The 26,826-nt window shown below is 50.7% G+C and overlaps 1 protein-coding gene across 5 annotated transcripts in view; it reads left to right on the top strand.

Annotated features, from left to right (window-relative positions):
* Positions 1-26,826, top strand: part of MYLK (myosin light chain kinase) — a 294,654-nt gene that overhangs the window by 184,917 nt on the left and 82,911 nt on the right. For all 5 annotated transcript variants that reach the window (XM_042956721.1, XM_042956720.1, XM_007098298.3 and 2 more), the window contains 6 exons: positions 904-1,056; positions 14,307-14,444; positions 16,047-16,244; positions 17,031-17,280; positions 23,289-23,360; positions 23,798-25,143. In XM_042956721.1, coding sequence (XP_042812655.1) covers positions 904-1,056; positions 14,307-14,444; positions 16,047-16,244; positions 17,031-17,280; positions 23,289-23,360; positions 23,798-25,143 — 2,157 coding nt within the window. The remainder of the gene's footprint in view (positions 1-903; positions 1,057-14,306; positions 14,445-16,046; positions 16,245-17,030; positions 17,281-23,288; positions 23,361-23,797; positions 25,144-26,826) is intronic.

Here is a 26,826-nt window from a genome sequence, read left to right as displayed (position 1 = left end):
TTCTTTCTGCACTTTGTCCCTCCCCTACCGCCCATCCTCAATTTTATGAAATGCAAACCAGGACCCTGGGGCCTGACAAGGGAAGAAATTGACAGTTGCTTCCTATATGGTGAATGGACACATTCCTGTTCTAAGGCCAGAATATTCAGTAATGAGATTTCTTTTTTCCCCCTGGAAATGAAAGCTGACATCCTGGAATGATAAAGTCCCAGGAACATATAGCATTAAGGAAACCAATGACGTTCATAGCATGTGCCTCTATCTCCATGAAGGACTTTATGTGACCGGAATAAAGGGCATCTTGTAGCAGGGACTCTGAGAAGAAGGGACTAGAGTCATTTTAGTTTCCCATATTTATCTTTTCCATGGACCCTAAAATGTACTGAAATGGACCCAACTGCAACATCAGGTGGAGGTCACACAACTGCCTTCTGATGAATATCTGCAGTGGGAATGAAGTCATTATTTCTGGAGATGTCTAAAAGGAGCCAGGAGCCTCATGTTGTCTGGGTGAGGCCTGTTGTGCCTGAAGCTGGGCTGTGGGCCAGATGACCCTGTAAGATTCTTTCCAGGCTCAGAATTCTGTGAAGTCCAGGATGTGGATGTAAGGACTGTTTGTTTAAACAAAATGCACAGAACTATGTCCCTTTCCCTTCTGCATTCTCAATGCCTCCAGAATCTCCCCCCACAGTCCTGCCTGCCCCAGCCTTGCTCCTGCACCTCCCTCCATGGCACCTGCAAGCCTCTGTCCAGCTGGCTAGGAGTGGGCCTGCCATGTCATCGGCCCCCGGTGGATCTGAGCAAGCGTGGTGACATGACAGCAGCAGCCCTGCAGAGGATAGGGCTCACATCCCCTCCACTGGAAACCCCTTGGCCTGAGCCCTCCTGTGCTTGCCTCCACAGAGCAGCCCATCCAGTACGCTCACTCCTCCTGTGAGGCCGGCGTGGCCGAGCTCCACATCCAGGACGCCCTGCCGGAGGACGATGGCATCTACACCTGTCTGGCCAAGAACACCTTGGGGCAGGTGTCCTGCAGCGCCCGGGTCACTGTCCATGGTAGGAGCCTCTGGGCACCTCTCTAGAAGCACCTTTGCTGCAGACATCTGCTTTGGAGAAAGAGCACTGCACCTGAAGGCAGGCAGGTGGAGGAAATAGCCTCTAGAATGGCCTCACAGTGACAGGGGTTTGCCAGGGCAGATGAATATTCAAAAGCCAATTCCCCACCTCCTCAGCCGACCTGGGCTAAGGGAAGATTCAAGGGAAGGAGGCAAGGGCTCCCTTGGCTGAAGAAGCTCCCAGTGTGAAGACTTTGCACACTGAAAAATGACTTAGGAGGAGTACTCACGTACTCCCTTAGGACTTAGGTGTCTCACAAATGCCACCTCCCGTGCTGGGGGCTACTGGGTAACAGAGTGCTGGTATTGAGGCTTTGAGAGGGTTGCAGGTTGTTCCCCTTTTCCTTCTGCCCCTGCTCCTCCCCACCAGCCTGGGCTCATTTTCATACATCACCAGCATGGTGTCCAGTAATCTGATTATCATGGTCATCCATTGATCCTCGCCAAGCCCTTAGTCCCAGGAAGTTTCAGGGGAGCCACGGCACTCAAGACACAGCTGTCTGCGCTGTGGTGTCAGCAGGCATGGTGACAGTGCCTGGGGAATGCTTCCCAGGGCCAGGGTGTTCAGGTAAGCCTGCCTCCCCACCCTCACCCCAGCCTGGGCCCCCAGCTCCTGGGTGTGACTGGGGCCTGGGTGCTTGAACCGGGTGCACTGTGCTCTGTTTTCCCAGCAGACTGGCAGGAGACCATGTCTCTTCTCTCCATCCCCCAGGGTTCAGGCCTCATGGGGAGAGTCTCCCTGTAACATGAACAGCCACCTTCTGGGAGGCCACAGGACATGGTTTCATTGAAAAGAGCAAGAGGAAAATCATGTGCTGGTTACTACCTTAAATGCTTTCTTCTTTAGACCTCAGCAGCCCTGGGGAGAGCAGTGCTCTCCCTCTTTTACACAGAAGGGTCTGGAGGTCTCAAAAAGTTAATGCAACTTGCCTACGCACACAGGCTAACAAGTGGAGCTGGCCTTTCAGACCCACATCCTCATGACCCCAAGCCTGTGCTCATTCCCATGCCTGGCCCTTTTCTAGAGCATGCATCCTCTGGCCCAAAGGGAGAGTCTGGGCCCCGTGGGCTCAGCAGTGTCACCCCTTAGGGATTAAGGGACTCATGGTGAGGCTGGCTCTGTGAGGTGCCCTGCCAAGAAAGGGCACATGCCCTGTCCTCCCCAATATCTCTGAAGTTCTCTGGCATGGAGTCATCACTCGGGACCTGGCCTCTGCTTCCTTTCAGGAAGCTGTTCACACCCAGGTGGGAGCCTGAGTCTGACTCCTGGGAATTTGTCAGCCAGAATTCTGGCTGTCATTATCTATCCCCTTTATCCTCACAGATCTCATTTCATGGCTCTTTGAGGGGCCTCGGGAAATTGTAGTAATGAAACAAGAAGAGATCTGAGCCTTCTCTCCTTGGCAGCGGCCCTCACCTTCCCGACAGGGGACTCTCCTTGGAGGTCCACACGGCCTACCCCACAGTCTAGTAACAGGCGAGAGGGCCAGAATGACGTGTGATGAGTCTACTGTCTGAGACTCTCCTGGCTAGCTTCAGCCAGCGACCCTGCTAATCCAGTGCCTGTCCCCACTTGCCTGGCTTTAGATTGGATTAAAGAGACCCAGCTGGGCTAATAGCCCTACTGGAGGTGGGGGTCCCCAAAGGATCAAGGGGTCTTTGGGGCTGTCCTCCATGTCCCCAGGTCTGTGGGAGGAGTGAGGCTGGGGTGATTGCCTATCCAAACATGTTTTAAAGCAGAAACAGGTCCTCAGCAAGAACTCTGCCAGAGCCCTTTGGGTTTGCTCTGAGGACAGCCCTGCGTGGGTGAGAACTCCCTCCCGGTGTGGGGATTTACTGGCCTGTGAAGGCCAAACAGAGGCTGAGATACCATAAATGGTGAAGCAGGCTGAGAGACGCAGCCACGCGCTCGAGCCGCAGGGCTGGGCCATCTGCACAGGAGTGGGGTGGGCTGAGCCTGCCTGCCGCCGTGGCACCCCAGGCCCTGCCCCAAGGCGGCTCGGCTCAGGGCTGGGGGCGGCTGCAGGCTCTACTCTACCAAGTGCTGTTCCAGCCTCCGCGTAGCTGCCCAGGGTCTGGCCTTTCTGCTACCCTCAACGTGCTGGGGGCCACAGTCTCATCGTGGCTGTGCAGCAGGCTGCCCAGTGACCTGAGTTCCATTCGACTCTCCGGGCCTCATCTTCCTCTTCTGTGCAGTGGGGACACTGATAGTCACAGTCCCCAGTACTGTGAGGCTTAAGTTAATGAATGCATGTAATGTCTTCTGAACGGAGGACGTGCTCAGTGTATGCTGACCCCCACTTTTAAACAAGGTAAAATGCCAAGTCTAACCAGTTTTACCAAAGGACCAACTTTGCGACAGTGGATAGGTGATTGTATGACGGTCCGCATACCTGTTCGTCGGTTTCTAGTGAAGGGAGAAAATCAGAATCAGAGAAGGGAGGCATTGGGCCAGACAGGAGAACCAGAGGAGCAAGCCATTCTAGGGACTCTGGCCACGAGAGGGCGCCCTTGAGCAGAGTGCCCTCTCTGGTTTCCAGGGAGAGGTGGTTTCCAGGGCGGCTCTGCCGTAGGCAAGAGGAGCGGGAGAGTCCCACAGATGCTGAGGAAGGCCAGGCATGGATGTGCTCTTTGTCACCTCTTTAGCCAAGGTTTTGTAATCCAGAAATCGCTGGCCCAGCACTCTGACATGATTTCTGCAGCCAGCTTACCCGGCTTTCTCTGCCTCCTCTCCACGGCAACCCCTTTCTCCAAACTCTATCTCCCCCAACAGATGTCACTTCCTCTAGGAAGCCCTCCCTGGTATCCCCAGAATGAGTTATCTTACTGGCTGAAGCACCCTTATCACTGTGCTTATTTGTCAGTAAATCTGTACTGAACCCCTGCTTTGTGCCAGACATCATTCTGGGGAGGCTGCCATGGGCAGGATTGATAAGCTCTGCCTTCATGGTGTGTACATTCTGATGGGGAGACACCCAACAACCAGCACCTGGTTTAATCCAATACTGACATAGAAAGGTACAAGGGGTCCTTTTGGATGGTGGGTGGTGAAGGAAGGCTCTAGGCAGAGGTAACTTTTGAACAGAGACTTCAGTGAGCTGGAGAGAGTGCTCCAAAAGCAGGCAGTACAGTAAGTGCAAAGGCCCTAAAATTCAGAACGAGATCAGCCTGTTCAAGGAACAGTGAGATAAACCATGTGGCTGGAGCATGGTGAGTGGGTGGCCAGCGGTAGAGAGTGAGTTCAGGAAGAGACGCAGGGGCGCATCAAGCAGGGCCTCTATGGGTAAGGAGCTCGCAATTTTATTCTTACTGTGGAATTTTACTCTAATTGCTGTTTCGTTGTCTTCCCTGCCAGACTGTTGGCTCTCTGCAGGCAGGGACCGTGTCTTACTCATTACTGCGTGTAGAATGGGGCCTGCTCTGTGAGCATGTGTTCAGTGAATGGATAAAGGCACACGGAGGTCAGTGATCTCCCCAGGGTACCCCTCTGCCTCCCCACTTGCCTGGGTGCTCAGTGCTCATTGGCATGTGCAAGAAATCCACAAACTAGCTCTCAAGAGACCCTCAACAAATATTCCTCCTTTCCTGCACCCTCCCTAGAAATAAAATCCCCAGTAGTTAACCAGACAATGAAAGCCCTCCCTCACCACCCTGACCCAGGATGGAGACTAAAGGGTGATTAATCTAAATTCCTGCAAAGCCCAGGAAGATCTGAGGGAGAGTAAATATTTCAGTGTATTTGGACTGAGTCATTGGGGTTAGGGAGACACTTCCTTAGGCTAGAATATTTTAGTTTATCTCCCCCTGAAGTATCTTTGTCAAGGCTAAAATTCTTAAGTGACTAGATTTGCTAACTTGCTAACTGTGCCCGTTTTGACAGAGTGTCTCAGCCTAATGGTTGTTTATTTAACTGAAAGTTTACTGGGCCTCTTTTCTTTTCTTTTTTTAATGTTTTTATTTATATTTGAGAGAGAGAATGAGCACACAAGCAGAGAAAGGGCAAAGAGGGAGGGGGACAGAGGATCCAAAGTGGGCTCTCTGCTGACAGCAGAGAGCCCAATATGGGGCTCAAACTCATGAAGCTTGAGATCATGACCTGAGCCGAGGTTGAACACAGCCGACTGAGCCACCCAGGTGCCCCCACTTGCTGGGCCTCTTAAAGGCATCTCAGGACATGAACTGTTGGTAAATTAAAAACAAACAAACACACTGATTTCTAGAGTAAAAAAAAAAAAAAAGAAAAGAAGCATATTTATTAGAGTATTTGTTTTTGGTGAAGATACCCTAATGAAAACACTAGTGCCAGGGAGGTCAGCCATCGCTGGACAGTGAGAGCATCAGTAGAAGCCCAGATTGCTTTCAGGTGAATGGCAGGCACTCTGTGGGGCAGCTCGGAGCCCGGACAGCCCCCTGCCACCACCTCTCTCCCGGTCTATGCTCAGGTACTCTGGATGGTAGTGTCGGGCTCGGACCCTACCATCTGTAAGCTTACAAGCACTGAAAACATTTGTAATACTTACGTTAGCTCAAGAGAAACTTACTGAAGAAGAATAAACATGAGTTCTGATTTTTTTTGTCCTTTAAGAACCTTGGTCCACCCGCAACATCTGTTCAAAAGTCTTTTAAATGTTTTTTTAAAATTTATTTATTTATTCTTGAGAGAGAGAGAGAGAGCGTGGGGAAGAGAGGCAGAGCATCCCAAACAGCAGCCCAAGCTCAGCGAGGAGCCCAAGGCGGGGCTCAATCCCACGACCCTGGGATCATGGCCTGAGCCAAAAGCAAGAGTTGGACGCTCCATTGACTCAGCCACCCGGGCGCCCCGCAGTATTCTAGTTTTATATAGGCTGACTGTAACAGAAATAGGGTTGTGCAACATGTGGGTTCTTCATGTCACAGAAAGACCTCTGAGTACACATGTGTACATATGTGTCCATATTATTGAACTGTGGCCTTATTTTACTAATTGGACAATTAAAGATGTAGAACTGTCTACTTCTCCAACCCACTGTTGGTCATATCTGTCATTTATTTGCTTGGAGTCCTTGGTCAAAATGCCATCCAGAATTACAGCTTTGTGTCCCTAACAGCAAAATGTGATCTGTGCTATGACAGTGTGGTGGAGAATGTGGTTCCCAGGCCCTCGTTTGGAGGGAAGATTGGGTGGTTTGGATGCTGTACCTTTACGTTTAGAGTTTGATTATAACCTCTGAGTCAGTAAGAAGGCTGTGGTTGCAATGATTCCTGCTTCCCATCCAGCAGCCCCGTCATTACTGGTCAGAAATCTTTTGGGGAGTGTCATATGTCATTGTTTCCTTTCATTCTTTTCCTTGCACACTTCTATTCCCACTTGTTTCTTAGGTTCTAGAGAAGTCAGTTGGGGGAAGAAAAGCCAACTGAGCAAGGCTCTGCAGGGAAGAATCTCTTTTTACGACACAGAAGTTTTGTTGAATCACCAAGTAGGTTTATGTGCTGAGGAGACAGACTTTTGTTGGAAGAGAATTCACATACCTTCCCGAGGATTCACACCTTGCATATAGGAAGGGGCTAGGTGAAGGTAAGCTTACTTTGATGAGTACTTTGATCAAAGTAAGCGTACTTTGATGAGTACTTTGATGAGTACTTACTTTGATGAGTAGAGTCAACAGTGTTAGCATTTAGGGAAAGGAGGAGGCTAGTCTGTGATCCCTGGACCATGCTGGACTTTGAGCACCAAATAAAGAAAGAAGGGAAGACTGCTTCCAGAACTCCCCGTCAGTTGGTGATTTACTGAATTTCCATAGTATAACAGGGTTTGGAGTGAATCCGAGTTGCTGCTGGAATGGTATTGTGCCTTGTAGTGACTAAGCAGAACAGCTTGCCAGTCCTTTTCCCTCCAGCTGTGCAGTTGCAAGAGGTCTGTGTGTCTGTGCATGGAGGCATTAGGAGATGGGGTGTTAGGAAGTAGGGGAGGGCTATTCCACGTCCATTTTCATTGGGTGACCACCTGTGAATCCAGGGATGCGGGCAAGCTGCTGATGGACAAGCCCTGAGGCTCTGAGAGTGGGACTCAGTAAATGGCCACGACAGCAATAGGCGATGCTCCCTCCATAGGGGAGAGTCCTGGGGGCTCTTTAGATGGTAGGGTGTTTCCCACCAACACTGTCTGTGTTTTATAGGTCTGTGTCATCTGTTTAAACACTTTACCACAGTTTTTTGTTGTAATCGGAAATAAGTTTTGAATGAGCTGGGAGCCTGCTGGGGACCATTTTCAAGACAAACGACTCAAAGTGTAAACATATGTATTTAATGCAAGTTTGGATCCATAAACATGGGCCTTTGAAGAGCATCAGGTGGGCTAATAAAAGACAGGTGTAGAAAATGCTTTTTTTTCCTCTTAAAGTTTATTTACTTATTTTGAGAGAGAGGGCAGGTGAGTATTGGGGGGTGGGGCAGAGAGAAAGAGAGAGAGAGACTGAGAATCTCAAGCAGGCTCCACACTCAGCGCAGAGCCTGATTTGGGGCTTGATCTCATGAACCATGAGACTACGACCCGAGCCAAAATCCAGAGTCAGACACTTAACCAACTGAGCCACGCCAAAAAATGCTTTGAGCCACCCCAGAAAATGCTTCTCTAGAGAATTCTGAATTGTTTTTCCTGTTAAACCCATGGAAAGGAAAGGAAGGAGCCAAAGGGAAGAATAGGGGGATCATTGTAGTACAGAGGGAGGGCTGAGATCACAGCCAGCCACTGGGACTGAGGCCGCAGAGGTTTCTTAATTTCAAGCCCAAGAAAAGCTAACAGCCTTGCTCATGTCTCCAGGTTTGAGGAATGAGTTATACAGGCTATTGTATAAGAATTAGTGAGAACAGTAACAAAGTACACCTGCTATGTGGGTATTTAACTCTTCCTCTGAATAGGAGCTTCTCAAAATATAATATTGTATTAATACCAGTTCATGCGAGTGTTTTAAACTATCAATTAATGTTTTTAAGGAGGACCTTTTTTTTAAGTTTATTTATTTATTTTGAGCAGAGAGTGTATGCATGCAAGCGGAGGAGGGGCAGAGAGCAGGAGAGAGAGAATCCCAAGCAGACTCCATACTGTTAGCACAGAGCCCAACACCGGGCTTGACCTCATGAACTGTAAGATCATAACCTGAGTCGAAAACAAGAGTCTAACGCTTAACCAACTAAGCCACACAAGAGCCCCGAGGAACATTTTTTTAATAGACAAAGTCTAATCGGTTAGAAAAGCTGGCTCATCTTACTTAATTCCAGTAACAAGTCCACTTTCCACCTTTGAGTTAACTCTGTGTGACAGGTGGAGGAAGCCCTTGCTGGGAGGAGAGGCATTTGCCCACCAAACCTGGCTAGTTAGCTGCAGAACCAGGCCTGCGGCTGCTCAGCCCCCATGCCACCCCCTCTGGTTCTTGGGGACCTCGACAAGTTCTCTGCTGGATGCTTCTTCACTGGAGAAAGAAGTTCATGTTCAAGTTCATGACACGATTCTGCAAAAACAGTTTCTGATGAGTCAAAACAGAGCATGGCCAAGGAGGAAAAACCCGGAGGGTCAGTAGGGCCCTTCCTTTTCCCTCCATCCATTTTTGCTCTGTCCTCTCTCCTGCTCCTCCCCCTTCCCCACTACCAGCTTTAATCGATACGGCATCATTTTGGCTTATCAACAAACTGCTTCTAAGTATTCCTGGTCTCAGTCCTTGTCTTTCCATGGAAGACAGGTTTGATTCATTCCCTTTCTTTCCAAATGGAACGGGGCACCCAGTAGCTAGCTACTCAGTTAAATGACAGAGTGAGTCCATGAGTGACTAGAGAGTCATCAGCCAAGTGACCAGGTACCAGAGCCATGGATGAGTTCATGTTCAATCTTTAATCCTGTGCCAGTAAATCAAGGGGGCTCGGCCCTTCCTGGAGCCCAGAGAGAAGGCCTTCTCTGGGCTTGGTCTCAGCAGAGCAGCAGGAAGCACAGATATGGGGGAAACCTGAGTGTATTTAGTCCAGCCCCATTTGAGCTGGGTAGCGCATCTGTCACTGGGTCCCCCGGACCTCTCCCTTGCCATCTGTGTGCCACAGCCAGTGTCTGCCCTCCCCAGATGAAGAAGGCTCAGGTTCCCTGGGCCACTGGGGGCCTTTCATCTCAGACCCTGGCCCCTGTCCCCCTGCTTCAAAGCAGGACTGTGCCAGATGATAGCTAAAGGACGACCCCAGAGGCCCACCTCTCTCAGGTAACTGGTGAGTCTGGGCATGGACACAAACAACAGCAGAGAGCTCCCAGTGGAATCTAGGTGGCTGGCCTTTGTTCTCAGGGCAGCAGGGCAGCATCGAGACCAGATCCCTGGTGGCCATGTCAGCCCCGGTATCTTATGACAGGCCACCTCCCTTCTCTGAGCTGACATAAAATGAGGACACCACCTGCCCTCCCTCTGAGGATGTTGAGGGTGACACTGAACCAGCTGCGATCATCTTTCTAAACCCCCAAGTGCTGGACTCTGCAAAGCATTGTTGTGACGATGTCACAACAGAGAGGCGGCTGTTAATGCCCTTCCAGACATCTGTCTGGTTAAATGGGAGTGCCCTAGTTTGGAGGATGGTTCTCATTTTAGTTATGGTCAGATTGAGTGTACCCAACCAAAAAGATGGGTTAGGAAAGGCAAAAATTTTTTTAAAATTTATTTATTTTTATACTTATTATAAATATACTTATTATACATTTTGCATGTTGCTTCTTTTAATCATCTAAAAACCCAGCAGTGCTTATCATACATTATACACTTATCAACACTGTATCATCATCAAGAACTGATGATAACTGGGGTGCCTGGGTGGCTCAGTCGATTAAGCATCCGACTTCAGCTCAGGTCATGATCTCACAGTTTGTGGGTCTGAGCCCTGTATTGGGCTCTGTGCTAACAGCTCGGAGCCTGGAGCTTGCTTCGGATTCTGTGTGTCCCTCTCTCTCTGCCCCTCCCCTGCTCACACTCTCTCTGACCCTCAAAAATAAATAAGCGTTAAAAAAAAATAAAAGAAAAAACTGATGATAACTGTGGGTCAGGGGGCTCGCTTCAGATCACACAGCTGGAGCTAGGAGTTCAGAGCACCAGTTTCCCTCTGTCTTCTTATTTTATCTAAATCTGTGCAAGAGTGAGCATAAACTGATGCACAGTGCACAGGCCACAGTGAGACAGAACAATTTGGCTTTGGAATTAAATGAAATACACACGCCTGGCTCTTTTTACCTGGCTGGCCCTTGCTTTGCTTTAGCTTTCCTCCCCTGGCCAGGGTCTAGGTCGTAGGTCAGCAGGTAAGACGTCTGTCCTTGTGGAGGGTTCACCACTGGAGAAGCCTGGCTCCCTTGGAAGAGATGGCCTCCAGAGCATCTGGTCTTACCACCAGAAGGCCTGGGTATGAGCTCTAGGTCGGCCTGTAACTGGCCCCGTGACCTTGAGCACGCCCTGGCCTCTCTATCAGTGAAGTGGGGTGGTGGTATTGGGACTGGGACTTCAGGGTTCTAGTGAGGGCTGCTTTTCTTGGGCTGCATACAGAAAACTACTTGCCCCAGAACTGAGATCCTCACTGGCTCCTTAGTCCCAGTGCGGAGTGTGTGTGTAGGGAGGCTTGGTTGGTTTCTCACCCTGAGAAGAACTTGGGGCGATTGAATGCTAGGGATGACTCAGCCATTCACTAGCCTAGATTCAGTCACACTGGTCCCATGTGAGCCCAGACTGCAGGTCTGAGGCCAGGTTCATTCTGCACACTTACTTCCAATCACTTCTGTCTGCCCTCTGTCCAGGCTCAGGGCCTGGGGAAGACAGAGCAGGTCTTCCTGGGACTATGGCGGCATGGGACTCAGTGTCTCGTAGGCCAGGCACCCACAAGATAGTCATCCACTCATGTCTCTCCTAGAGTGGGTGCAGCCAGGTTGTTCTCTAATTATTTTACCTCTATCCCAGGAGAGCTTTAAGCAATACATTTGTATTCCTAACAGTATTTGCCTCAGGTCATGTAAAAATGAGTCTGTGATCCTTGGGTGAGGGCCCCATCTGTGTTCCTTTGCAGCTGATAATCCACAAGTAGTGGAGCCCAGGTGAGGAAGTGTGAGTCAACACCCGTGTCAGCCTCACACAGAAGGTCTCATTGGTGTTGAATAGTCATACAAAGTATGTTCACATGTTATCTCTTTAAAACTCCCTAAGTCCCAGGATTATACTGTCATTACCTTAAATACAGGGGAGGACATTGAGCTTCAGAGAGAGGCCCCGGCCTCAGACCCTACATTTCCCATGGCTTTCAGAGCACCAGTAAGCTGCTGCGTGGAAGGCAGTGGCCAGGCTACCCTCACAGGAGAGGGAGGCACAGATCTACTTTTAGTCCCCACTGGCTGAGACCCATAAGGTGTGGGCCAGGAAACTTGGCAGGGGGAAGACCAGAGAGAGGGTGGTGGCCAAGGAAGAGCCACCACTGGCTCGAAGGAGTTTTTGATGTTCCCGCAGCCCATAGGAATGCCCATCTACATGGACCTCTGAAGCTGGGGGCTGGCTGAGGCAGCAGAGAAGCAGGAATGGGGGGAATCTGGACAGGCAAAAACATTTTGTCCTCAAGCCTCAGTCTGTGCAGGACAGGAAATTCCTCAACTCTCCCGAGGCAGGCTGCTTTCCTGGCCACTGTAGCCCAGCCAGTGAGACGAGATCTCTACACTTTCCATACTGGACCTCCCTGAGCCCAGTCCCGGGGCCTCATGTCAAAGGCAAGCCTACCTTGTCTGCCCCTCTGTCAAAGGCAGCGATGTTGGGGGCTGGAGTGAAGGAAGCAGTGGGGACCTGAGAGCACATCCTCTGGTCACAGAACATCGGGTTGCCCTGCCTCAACTGCCCCTGTGCTCTGGCTTCATAACCTTCACAATGCACCTGCCTTGGGGGAAGTTTTCCTCCAGCATCCTGAGCCTTCTCACCCTCTCCCCTCCTCATTCCCAGAGGCTGTGCCAGGAGAGCTCTGCAGTGGGCTGTATTCTGTTTTTAGTGCCAAAAGAGAAAAATTCGGTGGCAAATTTGGAGTTCGGCTTTTCTCAGGCATATAAGGCACCTTGGAGATGTATCCCTGTGGCTATGGGCTTCCTGAAAATCTGATGTAGGTGGCCCTTGCTAATAAGAACCCAAAATACCTCAGTCCCTTTCCCCCAAAACTTAGAGTTTAAGATAGAGATATCATAACCCCTTCCCTCCTTCTCCCTGCCCCCACCAAAAGACAAAAACAAAAAAGCTACAGAATTATTGAAGCCACCTGGTTCGCAAGGCAAAGGGCAAGATCAGAGACTGAGCAGCCATGAGCTTGTCCTGTACCAGAACTATTCTGTGTGGGAAGCTGACACCAGCAGCTCAGCCACTTTGCTGCCCCTTCCCCTCCTGCTCACATGAGGCAGGTCAAAGCCCAGCCTGGGGAGTATTCCAAGAATAACAGAAAGCCTGTTTATTAACCCTTTTCCCCGGAGAACTGAACAGGAGTGAGTGGGCCAGCCCTTAACCCAGAGAGTTGTTCTAGTTTTTATCTTTGGCTAGCTGGTGTACTTCCTCCCTCCCTCAGAGACTTTCTTCCCCAGTTTTTACTAATATTGATGTGCAATGAATTGCATGTATTCATGGTGTTTAATCTGAAACCTTCACCCATGAAACCTTCACCACAATCTTAAGAAATGAACATCTCCATCAACCCCAAATGCTTCCTTGTGCCCCTTTACCATCTATCCCCATAAGCCCCAGGCAATCGCTGACCTGCTTGCTGTCACTATATTTTGCATTTGCTAGACTTTTATATAAATGGAATCATCCAGTATGTGCTCTTTCTTTGGCTTCCTTTATTCGATGTCATTTTTATGAGATTTGTCTCTGTTGTAGTGTCTATTGTTAGTCTGTTTCTTTTTTATTTTTTTAATGTTTATTTTGAGAGAGAGAGAGAGTTACAGAGCGTGAGTGGGGGAGGGGCAGAGAGAGAGGGAGACACAGAATCTGAAGCAGGTTCCAGGCTCTGAGCTATCAGCACAAAGCCTGAGGCAGGGCTTGAACCCACAAACCACGAGGTCATGACCTGAGCCGAAGTTGGATGCTTAACTGACCGAGCCACCTAGGTGCCCCTAGTCTGTTTCTTTTTATTGCTGAGTAGTATTCCACTGCATAAATATAGCACACTTTTTTATTCATTCACTTGTTGATGGACATTTGGGTTGTTTCTAGTTAGGGTCATTAGGAATAACCCTGCAATGAATATTTGTATACAAATCTTTGTCTGGATATGTGCTTTCATTTCTCCTGTGTAAATACCTGGGGGTAGAATGACCGGATGGTGTGGTAAATGCATGTTTCGCTTTTTAAGAAACTGCCAAGCTGCTTTCAGAAGGGTCTGTACCACGCGTGGTACAGCAGTGTGTGGGATGTCCCGGAGCTCCACACCCTTGCCAACACCAGTGCTTGAGATGGTCGGTCTTTTTTATTTGGGTCACTCTCATGAGCAGAGCATCTTTGGCTTTCTTGAGGTGTTTAAAATCTCCTGGGATGGCAGTAGAGCATCACACAGCCATAGAAAACGACAGGGAAGCTCTTTACTTCTGCTTTATGAGAGGCATCAAGGTGTATTGTTAAATGAAAAGCTGTCCATAGTGTGTATAGTGTGCTATCGTTTCCTTAAGAGAAGAAACTGGAAGAATATACTTGTTTGCTCCTTTGTGTTATATACATAGACTGTCTCTGGCAAGATGAACAAGAAACTGAAAATTGGCTGCCTCTGGGGAGAGGTGCCTGACAGCCAGAGGTCAGGGATAGAAGGGAGACCTCACATACTCTGGACTTTTTAAATTTTGTGCATGTAAGTGTATTACTTATTCAAAAAAAGTGAGTGAAATTTAAGAAAAAAACCCTCAAATGCCAGTTATTGAAGTTCTCAGGAACCAGAACCCACATGGGGCGTGGCCCTGTGGAGGCCCCGCCTTCCCCTTGCTCTCAGGCAAGAGCTCTGGCATGCCAGGTAGAGCAACAGGCTCTCATTGTTCCTACTGATCTCCAGCAACTCCCCATACTCCTTATCTGTTAGCAGTCTGCCTTTAGCTGGAGCCTGAGCCTCAACACAGTCATTTGTCCAGCAGCCATTTAGTCTGCGTTTGTTGAGTGAATAAATGACTGTTCACCCCACATTCTATTGTCTGCCACACAGAAAAGAAGAGCGACAGGAAGAGTGGATATCTTCTGCCCGCGGCTCCCAGCAAGCCCGTCGCACCCCTCTTCCTGCAGGGCCTCTCTGACCTCAAAGTCATGGATGGAAGCCAGGTCACCATGACAGTCCAGGTATCAGGTCTGTGTCTGCATCTCTCTCCTTGGGGTGTATGTGAGAACAGGTGTCGTTGCAGCATGGACATTGCTCCCCAACATCCCACCGAGATCTTTGACCCACCAGAAAGTCAGCATGGCACAGTCAGTCAGTGGACCCAGAGAAGTGGAGCCTGTTCTGCTTCCTCTGGGCAGGATTTTCTGGATTCAAGGTTAATTCAGGGTGGCCCAGGGGAAGAAAATGACCACAGCCAGAAGGGTGGGGATTCGAGGGAAGACATAATGGGGCCAATGTAGCTGGAAGATTTTGAACACTGATTTTGAACACAGCTGATGTGAGAACTTCCCAGTTCTGGGAGATGGTCTTTGTTGCTGTATTTAAGGTTAAAGTGAGAAGACAGAGCAGAGGTCCTTCTAAAACCAGGGTAGGGCGACAAGAGCATGTGACCAGCAGCCCATTGTGAGCTGTCACAGTCCTTGCTAGAGGCCAGCAAGAGAAGCCTGGGGACTCTGCTGGCACAGGCTTTCTAAACAGACTTGTGCCCAAGTGCATCCAGAGTTTCCTGTTCATTGCTGACCACTGGTCAGTCCCTCTGACAGCCTAGAGGTCATCCTCCTGGGGTGTAGTTGCTCCTGAGCTGCAGAAGTAATAAAGATGAGCTGTGTAAGAACCAATGGGCTCCCCCTTTCAGGGATCCCCAATGAATCCCCTCCTGCTCCTGCAGGCCTGAGGCAGTCCCATGACAGTCCCAGGCCAAGGGCGGGCTGCCTCCCCTGTGCATACTCCTCGAGCTGACAGAAATCAGAGGTGTTCTGCACCTGGCCTCCATACCCGTGCTGGCTAACCCATCAGAGACAGATGGCGGCCTCCTCTGTCCTTGAGACAGACTGACACCACACAGCCTCCCTCGGCAGCCATTCCCAGGGGCCGTGCTCCTCGGGAAGCAGAGCATAATGCTACCGCAGGGGAAACCCCCACAGGTGGCCCTTGTTTTATGACCCACCAAATTGCTAGAACCTACCCAGGAAAGTAGGCTGGTAAAACTGAAAATGCTGTGTGCCCTGAGCTGTGCTTGGAAACTTGTACGAGCTGGTGCCCGTTTCCACCCTCAGACGACATTTGCATGGTAGCAAAATGGAATGCTAACTGACTTTTCCTTGTGGTGAAAATGGACAGAGGAGCTACTGCGAAGTCACCATCGTATCGTGTGTGCACTGGGGGTGGAGAGGGGGGGACAGGATATGCATTTGCTGCACACCCAGTGAGCCAGTTACTACTCAGTATTACCAAGCAATTTGAATTCTGATTTTTTTCACTTCTGATCTTTTCTAGTTTCTGCAAATCTGTTGTTAAATAATTATAATGAACATGCATTGAGCACTTTCCTTGTGCCAGATGCTATTCTCATCTGCTATTCTAGTGGGCTGCTCTGTGAGACCGTATTAATTTATTCAGTCCTCCCAACAAACCTTTAAGGAAGACATGGTTAGGATGTTTTGTAGATGGGAGACTGAGGCATAGAGAGGTTAGCATTTAGTACAGTGTCACAGGATTAAGTGCAAAGCTGCCACATGGCCCAGGGAAGCACCTTCCTGACAAGTCCACCTGCCCTATCTGCCTATGCAGGGAATCCACCCCCCGAGGTCATCTGGTTTCACAATGGGAATGAGATCCAGGAGTCCGAAGACTTCCACTTTGAACAAAGAGGGACTCGGCACAGCCTTTGTATACAGGAAGTGTTCCCGGAGGACACGGGCACTTACACCTGTGAAGCCTGGAACAGCGCTGGAGAGGTCCGCACCCAGGCAGTGCTCATGGTGCAAGGTGTGGCTGCTGGGCTGACCAGGGTGGAGGCAGGCAGGGGTGGGAAATAAGTGGGAAATAGGGAATAGACCATTGTGGTCTCTCCATAGGCAATTTGGAGGTGAGGAAACCATGTGAGCTTACTTTGTCTCCCCTGCAGTCCCTGTGCCCCTTTGGTCCCATTCCAGCCCCAGAGGCCAGCTTCCCACCTTTGTCTGGGGGTCTGGCTGAGGGGAGCCACTGTTCCCTGCCTTCTGAAGTCCCTTCCCTCTCTGAGTTACTGGTGACAAGCTGCATCGAGTGCCAGGAGAAAAATCTTGTGATACATTTAACAGCTGGATAGTGATAGCTTTTTCCCCCTTTACTGAAGTATAGTTAACACCCAATGCTACATTAGTGTAGTGATAGCTTTTGAGGTGACTTATGGCCTATTAGAGTCCTTGCCTTTAGAGAACCTTTATTTAAGAAGAGAGACAAGGTAAGGACACATAAAGCAAGAACAACTGTTAATTACACACATCTCATTGTAGATCATTAGCACCTAGCCCAGTGCACCTGTACCTTCTGGGCTACCTCCCCTTGCTTTGGATATACAAATTCATGTCAATATGATCCTTAGAGAACATAACCATGACAGATTTACCACGAGAAGGATGTGCTGTAAATGTACATCCAGTGAAAGTGATTTCTGGACATGCTGTTATTGGGGTAACGTGCAATTTTCGACCTTCACCACCACGGAAAGCTGAGTAGATGCTGTCTGCTGAAAGGCCTTCCTCTCTAATCCAAACTTTTGCCAACTTCCAGAGCCTCAGGATGGCACCCAGCCCTGGTTCATCAGCAAGCCCCGCTCAGTGACAGCCTCCCTGGGCCAAAGTGTCCTCATCTCCTGTGCCATAGCTGGAGACCCCTTCCCTACCGTGCACTGGCTCCGAGATGGCAAGGCCCTCTCCAAAGACACTGGCCACTTCGAGGTGCTGCAGAATGAGGACGTGTTCACGCTGGTTCTAAAGAATGTGCAGGCCTGGCATGCCGGCCAGTACGAGATCCTGCTCAAGTGAGTCTGCGTGTCCTGCCGACCTCCTTTAGCCCACTAACCCCCAGATCCCTACCTCCTGTCAAAGTCTCCACCCAGGACTGGGAATCCAGCAGAAACCTGAAATAATGTGGAGCTGGGCTTCCAGGTAAAGAGAAGCCTTGGTGCTGCCAACAAGCTTTCCTTTTTCCACTAAATGCAAAGGTGCTCATTGAGAACCTTCCCCACTGAGCTCAGTTGCCCAGAGTCCTCTGTCTTATTACATCCCAGCTTTTGTTCTCTCATTATGTGGTGTGCGGAGAATATGAAGGAGGAAAGAACTGATTAAAATCGTAAAGGCAGCAGGATAGAGGGAATGTATTAGTTGTCTATTGCTGTGTAACAAATTACCCCAAAATTGAGCAGCTTAAAACAAGTTATTGTCTCACACTTTCTATGGGTTGGGAACTGGAAGCTGCTTTGCGGGATGATCTCTACATCATATGCCTTGCACATCCCACATCATTTTGCAGTGAACATGTTGGCAGGGACTGTAGTGTCTGAAGGCTTGACTGAGGCTGGAGGATCCACTTCTAAAATGGCTCACTCACAGGACTGGGGGCCTGAGGCTTCTGCTCCTTGCCATGTGGACCTCTCCCTGGGACTGCTTGAGTGTCTTCGTGACACGGAAGCTGGCTTCCACAGACCTAGGGATCCATGGAAGGGAACAAGTTGGAACCTGCAGTGTCTTTTGTGATCTACCCTTGGAGGTCACACACCGTTACCTCCGCCACATTCTGTTTGTTAGAAGTCACTAAGTGCAGCCCAAGAGGGTTCCATCTCTTGGAGAGAGGAATGTCAAAGAACCTGTAGACATTTAAAACCACTACAGGCAGGTTAACCATGCCTATTCCTTTTTTTCTCCTGTTTAAGGTCTTTCTAGGTTACAGGGGAAGGTAAAGCTCCATGAAGACACACTGCTTTGCTCCCAGTGCCTAGAACAGTGCTGCCCAGAGCCAGCAGTTAGTGTCTGTTAAATGAAAGTGATCCAGAAATGCTCTTTTACCTTTAAAGTGCTCTAACTCTTAAAATTCCATGCCAGCCATGGGCTAATGGAGACCGAATGCCAGCCCCTAGGGTTGATGTGAGCAGAAGAAGAGTACTCGTCTGCACCTCAACCCTGAAAACAGAAGGTTATGCCACATGCCAAAGATGTTTGGTCCTGCCTTAGCTCGGGTGCCTGGCCACTTTGTAAGGAGCTTGCTCTCCTAAGTACTGAGTGTACCATGTCCAAGGCTCTGAGCTACAGAGAGACTCTGTAGCTACATGTCAGAGCTACTGGCATGACAGAGCATTATTCCTATAATAATAACAAAACCCAGTTTGTGCCTCACTTCTTAGGTCCTTTCTGGGCATGCGCTTTATGCTTGTATCAGTTAGCTTTTGCTGCATAATAAACTAGTCCAATATTGAGCGGCTTTATAAAAATAGTCATCTGTTATTTCTTTGGATTTTCTAGGAAGTTCAGCTTAGCTGGGCAAGGCTTAGCGAATCTCAGCTGAGTTAATGGAGTGTCTGTGGTCAGTTGCTGACATGGTTGTGGGCTGCCTGCTCATCCTGTTGCCATCAGCAGTATGCACAGAAGACACCAACAGCCTTTGTCTTGCACCCAAACCAGTTATCAGGAAGGCAAATCTGCTTCCAGAATAGGAAGAAGATACTGTCTTCCTCCCGCAGGCCAGTACAAATAATGGAAACTGATGACGTGTGAGACCAGAGCTTGTCTGCATGGAAGGAGTAGTGCTGCGGGACAATACTCACATTAATCAAGCCAAACATCCTAGAAGAGATGAGCTTTTTGTGGGATTCTGAGGACAGTAGGCTGAGATTTAGCAAATGAGTAAAGGCTTGGCTGTTAAAGGCATGTTGAAGAGGCTGAACAAGAAAGGGTAGGGAAGAGCAAAGCAAGGGCTGTGGGAAGTCTGCCAGGCCAGAGTGGAGGGTTGCACTGGGAGGTCGGCAAGCAGACTGTCTGGGCCCAGCTGGGGACAGTCATAAAACTTAGACTGTCCCAGCTGGAAGGGACTTCAGAAGTTATCTAGCCGACTCATCGTTTAATAATGGGGGAAACTGAGGTCTCAGGGTCACAGACTTGCTCACGGCCACCCAAAGACAAGTAGCAGAGCCCAGATTGGAACCCTCATCGCTGTCTTTTAATCAGATTCTCTTCCATTCCTTGTTTCTCTCAAGTGCACGAGAACTTAGGGAATCCGGGAGGTTGCGCTGGGGTCCACATCCACATAGCCCTTGTCCCATGCCCCTCCCCAAAGTCCAGCCTCTTCATTCCTTTGGGAAGCTGTTGCCCTGCCTTGGCTTTGTCCCTGGCTGGGGAGTATGTGCCAGGTCCACCAGGGGCCCCATCCCCTCCAGCTTTTCTCATGCTGGCAGAAATCAGACCTAGACCCAGGACAGAATGCCTTTCAAAGAGGGAGACCCGATGGCTGGGATGCAGGGGGGGTGGGTGACGTGACAGCTCCTATCTATCCCTGCTCATGCTGCGGGATAGGTGTGGCTAGATGGGTTCTGCCTCCCCTTCCTTAGCTCTTATCTCCTGAACTAAAAGAGGAAGTGTCAAAAAGTTCCAAGTTTCAGCTGAAATTTTTGAAAGATTGAGACTTGCCAGGAAATTAGTTCTTTAAACTAATTTTGCCTATAAAATCCATTCCAGGCAAGGGTGATTCAGAGTGGGACAGGGTCCAGAGTGGGCTTCTTATTCAGGGTTTGGGAGGTTGGCAAAAAGAGTTTTGCTAGTTTGTGAAAGGTGCAGCCTGTGAGGTCATAGCCCCATACCTGCTGTGGCAGCAGCTGGGCTGGGCATAAGGCCTCATCCTCAGCCCCAGGCCTGACTTTATAACTGAGTATGTAGATGCAGACACCAAAGACGGCCTCAAGGGGCTGTTTGGCTGGTTATATTATCTGGTGTGTGGGTCCCAGGCCACAGGCCTTTCTGACCTTTGTAGACTCTGAACGAACACATGACTTTCTTAAAGGCCTCGCAGAGATTTAAGTTTATGGCTGCAGAAATGGTGACCCCCAGGTCATCCCAAGGGATGAACCACTTAGTGGGGCAGCCATGGTATCCCACGTTTACCTCAGTCTGCCCCTCAGACTTCTCCAGGTGCTTCAGGGTGAGGCCTGTGGACAGGTCTAGCAATAGGCTACCTGTGCTCCCTTCTTAAGGGTGGGTAATGGAAAACAACAGAAGCTCTTACCAGTTTCCCCATGGGAGACAGAGCTTACTCCAGCTCTGGGGACTGGGAACCCCACCATATAAAGCCTCTGAAAGGTATGGCTGGGGTAAAGCATAGCCGTCTGGTCAGGGTCTACTCCTGATTTTTGCATCCGGGCTGTGTTGTGCCTGTGGCAAGAAGAAACTCAGCTGAGGCAATGTTGAAAGTGCTACTGGGAAGACACGGTCCTTGGCCATCCTGTCCTGCTGCTCCTCACCAACGTTGGGCCCCACACCCTGCGCTTGAAAGAAAAGTGGGGGAAAGAACAGCCTAATACTGACCAGCAGCCTGGCAGAAGTGGGGTGCCAGGGGGCTGGGCCTCACCCACAAATGACCTCTCATGTTTATGCTACAGGTTGATCCAAAGCCCCATGAGCCCTTCTATGCTGAGTGCTCAGGATGTTCTGAGGGCCTCTTAGCCTTCCCAGGGCCAGGTACTAAGGAGGCACCTGATTGCTATTTGTTGAGCAAAGGAACAACCTTGAGCCTTCAAACTGTTTGGACAGGAGGCCCCCAGAACCTTGAATCTGGGCCCCCTGAGAGCCTGAGCATCGAGGAAGGTGACCAGGAGGGGACCCCAATAGATGAGAGGAGAGTTGGAGGACAGCACAGATCAACCGATCCTTGTTTCAAATGGGTCTTCGTGCCTGGGAGTGAGCAGCACCCCCCGTTTCCCCTGCATATCATCTGCCACGCCATGGGCCTCCCGAGTCTGATCAGGACCTGGCCCTCCACTGGGAGGGAGGCCAGGCAAAGCGAGGTAGATACCCACATACATCAGCAGAGCTGAATGAACACATGCTCAGATGTCTGTGCACGTGGGGATGACTGTGTTTGTACACCTGTTCCCAGACACAGACCTGCAGGTGCAGTGTCCACCAGGTAAGATCCCATGTATGTGTGTATGCATGCGTGTGGTCGATATGTACATACACACAGAGACATGAGTAGACTTGTACTGACAAGCACTGGGGCAGAGTGGGAAGGTTACAGATCCTGGATTCAGGTAGACACGGGTGTCCATCCCTTTTTCTGCTATTTTTAGGCAAATTATTTAATCTTTCTAAGCCTTATTGTTATTTTTTAAAATAAAAACAGTGGTGGCTTTACAGAGATGTCAAAAGATTAGGTGAGATAGATTATGTAAGGAACCTGTCACAGAACTTGGCACTCATCTGTGGTGGGATCTGAGGCACATGTCGGACCATGAAGTGCTAATAAGATGGCCATGCAGGGGGCATGAGTGGGAGACCATGGGAGTCCCAGCACTGCCTCATATAAACTCCTGAGCCTCCTTTCCTTACCTTTCAAATAGGCATACTAGTGCTCCATACCTCACTGGGATGCTATAGGCACAAGAAGATAATGGTTGTGAATGAAAGCTGGAGGTCACTATATAAAATGGGAGGTTATCACCTTGAAGAGTCACCCTTGGCTCTCAGTCCTGCCCACCCCCACCCTCGCCCCTTGCCCCCACCCCGCCTGAGCAACGTTGGCTGGTCAGAGCTCAGAACCGCCAGCAGATGGCAGCCTTGTGGGGTTGGAGAGCTGATGGGCTCCCAAGTCCCTGCAGCACCCAAGCATGGTACAGCCCCTCCCTGAGCAGAGGAGCCTCAACCTAAAGGGATGCTAAAGTTCAAAAAACATTTTTAAAAAAACTTTTTTATGTTTATTTATTTCTGAGACTGAGAGAGACAGAGCATGAGTGGGGGAGGGGCAGAGAGAGAGGGAGACACAGAATCAGAAGCAGGCTCCAGGCTCCGAGCTGTCAGCACAGAGCCTGATGCGGGGCTTGAACTCACAAACCGTGAGATCATGACCTGAGCCGAAGTTGGTCACTCAACTGACTGAGCTACCCAGGCACCCCTCAAAAACATTTTTTTTATGTTTATTTAGTTTTGAGAGAGACAGACGTGAGCAGGGGAGGGACAGAGAGAGAGGGAGACACAGAATCTAAAGCAGGGTCCAGGCTCTGAGCTGTCAGCATAGAGCCTGAGGCAGGGCTCGAACTCACACAAACTGTGAGATCGTGACCTGAACCAATGGCAGAAACTTAACCAACTGAGCCACCCAGGCACCCCAGTAAAGTTTTCATTGTGGGTTGAGGAATCCAGAGCTCTCCCTACCGGAAGGAAGGAGAGAAAGGGCCATCCACAGAGGAAGACACCTGTTCGGTTTTTAATTCAGAAAGTTCTGATCTGAGGGCATTGGCTGATGCGTGGGGATTGGAAGGTGTTTTCATTTTGCGAGCAGGAGAGGGGAAGTAGCAGCTGGAGGGCAGGGAGGAAGGACACTGCAGAGAGGACATAACCATCTCTGTATTGAGGGAGCGTGAAGTCAGACTCAGGGTCACTGCCCAGGGCTGCACAGTCTAGATCAAGCAGATCCATCACACCCTAGCAGGTTTAGACTTTAGTTTTCTTTTATTTATTGAGTGATTGTATTATTTTTGTAATATACTTACAGAAAAGTATTCCTACTTCTGGATATCTGTCTAAGCTGTTGTTCAGATTTTTTTTTTCCTTTTTATACAAGAGCTGGGGGGGAAAAAAGGTGACCAAAGAGAAGGTCCCTGCCCTAAATCTAGGCTTGTGTGGGCATGTGGGGTCACAGCTAAGCCCTTGACTCCCTGTTCCCTGGAGCAAGCCAGCCAGCCTTTGGCCAAGTTCCTGCTTACCCTGTCCTCCTCACAGCCCTCGGCTGAGCAGGCCCTTGGCTCAGAGAGCCTCTTGATCTGTATTGATCTCTCGAATTCTTCAGGAACCGGGTTGGCGAATGCAGTTGCCAGGTGTCACTGATGATACAGAGCAGCCCTACCAGAGCCCCCCTGCGGTGAGTGCCCCCAGGAGGTGCCTGGCCAGGCCCCATGCCACCACCCACCCACCATTCTCCTGGCCCCTGCAGGCCCAGCCCAGCAGCCCCAGATTATTCGTATCCTCCAGCTGAGGCTGCTGAGCCAAGAGGGAGAGATTGGAAGGGGAATGAGGGAGGGAACGCAGGGGAGGAGGGGGGGGGGAATTATTATTTTTTTTTTTTGCACACACCCTTATAAGGCTACTGAAGTCATTACCGATGTAACAAACCAAGTAAGCAAGCAAGAGCCTCTCACCAATGTTCCCTTCTATAAACACAGCCTGGCCAGCCCCAACCTCCCCTTCTCCCTCCCCTTTACCCTCCCTCCCTCAGGGATTTGCTCTCCCCTGACGTTTTGTTCTTACCCGGCCCCTTTTCCTCTTGCTACTTTCCTTTTTTCCCTTCACTGGTTGCAGGGGGAGGGAGCCTGCCAGCTGTGAGGGCCTCTGTGGCCGGGGAGCCAGTGCTGATGGTGGTGGCGGTGACCGCTATGGGACCCTGAGGCCCAGCTGGCCAGCAAGAGGGCAGGGTTGGCCGGAGGAGGAAGACAGTGAGGACGTGCGGGGAGTGCTGAAGAGACGCGTGGAGACCCGGCAGCACACCGAGGAGGCCATCCGCCAGCAGGAGGTGGAACAGCTGGACTTCCGTGACCTCCTAGGGAAGAAGGTGAGCACCAAGAGCGTGTCAGAAGAGCACCTAAAGGAGATCCCAGCCGAGCAGATGGATTTCCGCGCCAACCTGCAACGGCAAGTGAAGCCAAAGACTGTGTCAGAGGAAGAGAGGAAGGTGCATAGCCCTCAGCAGGTAGACTTCCGCTCGGTTCTGGCCAAGAAGGGGACTCCTAAGACCCCGGTCCCTGAGAAGGCACCGCTTCCGAAACCCGCCACCCCAGATTTCCGCTCGGTGTTAGGCAGCAAGAAAAAATTACCAGCAGAGAATGGTAGCAACAATGCCGAGGCCTTGAATGCCAAGGCAGCAGAAAGTCCAAAGGCTGTGGGCAATGCCCAGGCTTTAGGGTCCCTGAAACCCTCAGGCAATGCCAAGCCTGCCGAGACCCTAAAACCTCTGGGCAACGTCAAGCCTGCCGAGTCCCCCAAACCCGTGGATAACGCCAAGCTTGCTGAGACGCTGAAACCCTTGAGTAATGCCAAGCCTGCTGAGACCCCAAAACCTGTGAGCAACACCAAGCCTGTCGAGACCCCGAAATCCGTGAGCACCACCAAGCCTGCTGAGACCCCAAAATCCATGGGCAACGCCAAGCCTGCTGAGACCCCGAAATCCGTGGTTAATGCCAAGCCTGCTGAGACTCCGAAATCCATTAGTGCCACCAAGCCTGCTGAGACCCCGAAATCCATGGGCAATGCCAAGCCGGCTGAGACCCTGAAATCCATGAGCAACGCCAAGCCGGCTGAGACCCCGAAATCCGTGGGCAACGCCAAGCCTGCTGAGACCCCGAAATCCGTGGGCAACGCCAAGCCTGCTGAGACGGGAAAAACAGCTGGGAAGGAAGAACTCAAGAAGGAGGTTAAGAATGATGTGAACTGCAAGAGGGGGCATGCAGGAGCCACAGATAATGAAAACAGATCAGAGAGCCATGGGACAGCCCCAACCTTCAAGGAGAAGCTACAAGATGTCCACGTGATGGAGGGCCAGAAGCTGCTACTCCAGTGTCAGGTGTCCTCTGACCCCCCCGCCACCATCACCTGGACGCTGAATGGAAAGACACTCAAGACCACCAAGTTTATCATCCTCTCCCAAGAAGGTAACAAGGGCGAGGGCTGGGAAGAAGGGGGCTCTGTACCAGGGCCACTGCAGGCTCATGGAGCCTTGGGCCTGTTGACTGCCATTTGCAGCCCAGAGCCTGGGCTGGAATGCCCAGCCTCTGTGCCCCCTCGCTGACAAGACAGGCGCCCTGCTCAGGGCCCTCGGGCACACACTCCGTCTCTGGGCGGTGAGAGGTGGGTGGCTGGTCCTGTGGCACGTGCCCAAGTCCTGGCGTCTGTCTGGCAGAGCTGCCTCAGGGCAGCCCCAGCCGTGGCTCTTCAGAGCTGCCCTGGGCCTGAGCTCGTGCCCCACAGCTCTGGTGTGGAGAGGGCTGTGTGTGTGGACGTGACGGGACCCTGGGGCTGGAGCCCACCAGCAGCTCTGAGCTGAGAGCTGCTTTTGCAGCAGCAGTTTGGATTAGGAGAAGGGTGTGCACTGATGGGGTGGCACAGGACTATGGTTTGGGGTCAACATCAACTTAAGACTTGATAACATTGTGGGTTTGAAGGGCTCTGTCGGAGAAGCCAAAAACCCCAAACAGCCCCTACGGCACACACTCCTGGGCGGACAGAGCCACTCGCTTCCTAATTTGGATGAGACTTTTGTTTGCTGGTATTTCACATTCTTGGGTTATGGGGAGAGGGGGGGCACTAAATCCTGACATCTGGGGCCTTTCAGGGTCTGGAATTCTGAGATGGGTCAGTTTATACCTAGAGAAGAGATGGGGGTGAGAGGGACATTTTCCCTGGACCCTCAATTTGGTTTGAAATGTTTCAGCCAAGCATCTCAAGGCTGTAGGGGAGCTCTGAGTCCAGCAGACTTCCCACACCCCACTCTGGTGGCCAGCGCTGGAACAGAGCCCGGCCCGAGCTTGAGGCTGATGCTGGTGGCTCGGGACAGAACAGGGCACAATGCTCCCCAGGAAATAGCATTTTACCCTTAAGAGGTAGAGGGCGGCAGCCAAGCAGAGGCCCAGGTGGACAGGTCCTATGAGTCCTGATCCACTGAGATGTCACAAACACCCCCAACTGTGCTGCTCCCCTTTCTGTCCTCTGACTGCACACCCCTCTCCCCTCCCCCACTGCCCCCTTCATCAGGCTTCTTCCTTCCTCATGAAAGGCGAATGGAGGAGCATTTGAAGAAAGCAGTATCCCTCTCAGCCCACAATAAAATTTCTCTCTTTATCCTGTAACTCAGTCAGCAAATCTGGAGCAGCTGAGCATTTTGAATCTAAGTGCTAAAAGAGTAAAGGGGAAGTTGACCAGGAGAGAGAAAGTGTTTTATTTTCTGCCGCTGTGTTGATAGGAGAATGTTTTTATGTGGTTATCTCCAGATTGGCAGGGTCCTCGGGAAGGCATCTCATCCACACACACACACCCCCCCCCCCCACCTTGCCTCTGCTAGTCCAGCCTGCCTGTGGTCCACACACAGGTGAGCATGGGGGAATCACCACAGTGAGGTGAGATGTCCAGGGGAGTGGATGTCACAGCTGTCCCTGTCACCCCTGTGGACCCCTCCCAGTTGGAAAGCCTTTGGTAGAACTGATCTGAAACCTTGACTGGGAACATTTCCCAGGCTACCCTGTGGTGATCTCTCCAGGAAGGATGGAAGGTGGGTAGCCGCCCGCCCTTGGGACATGTGCGGTCACACAGGCCCGCACAATGTGAGGCCCATGGCCACA

This window comes from Panthera tigris, chromosome C2 (assembly GCF_018350195.1).
Source record: "Panthera tigris isolate Pti1 chromosome C2, P.tigris_Pti1_mat1.1, whole genome shotgun sequence".
Lineage (NCBI taxonomy): Eukaryota > Metazoa > Chordata > Mammalia > Carnivora > Felidae > Panthera > Panthera tigris.
The sequence above is the reverse complement of the archived record's forward strand: the minus strand, read 5'-3'. Positions and strand labels throughout refer to the sequence as shown.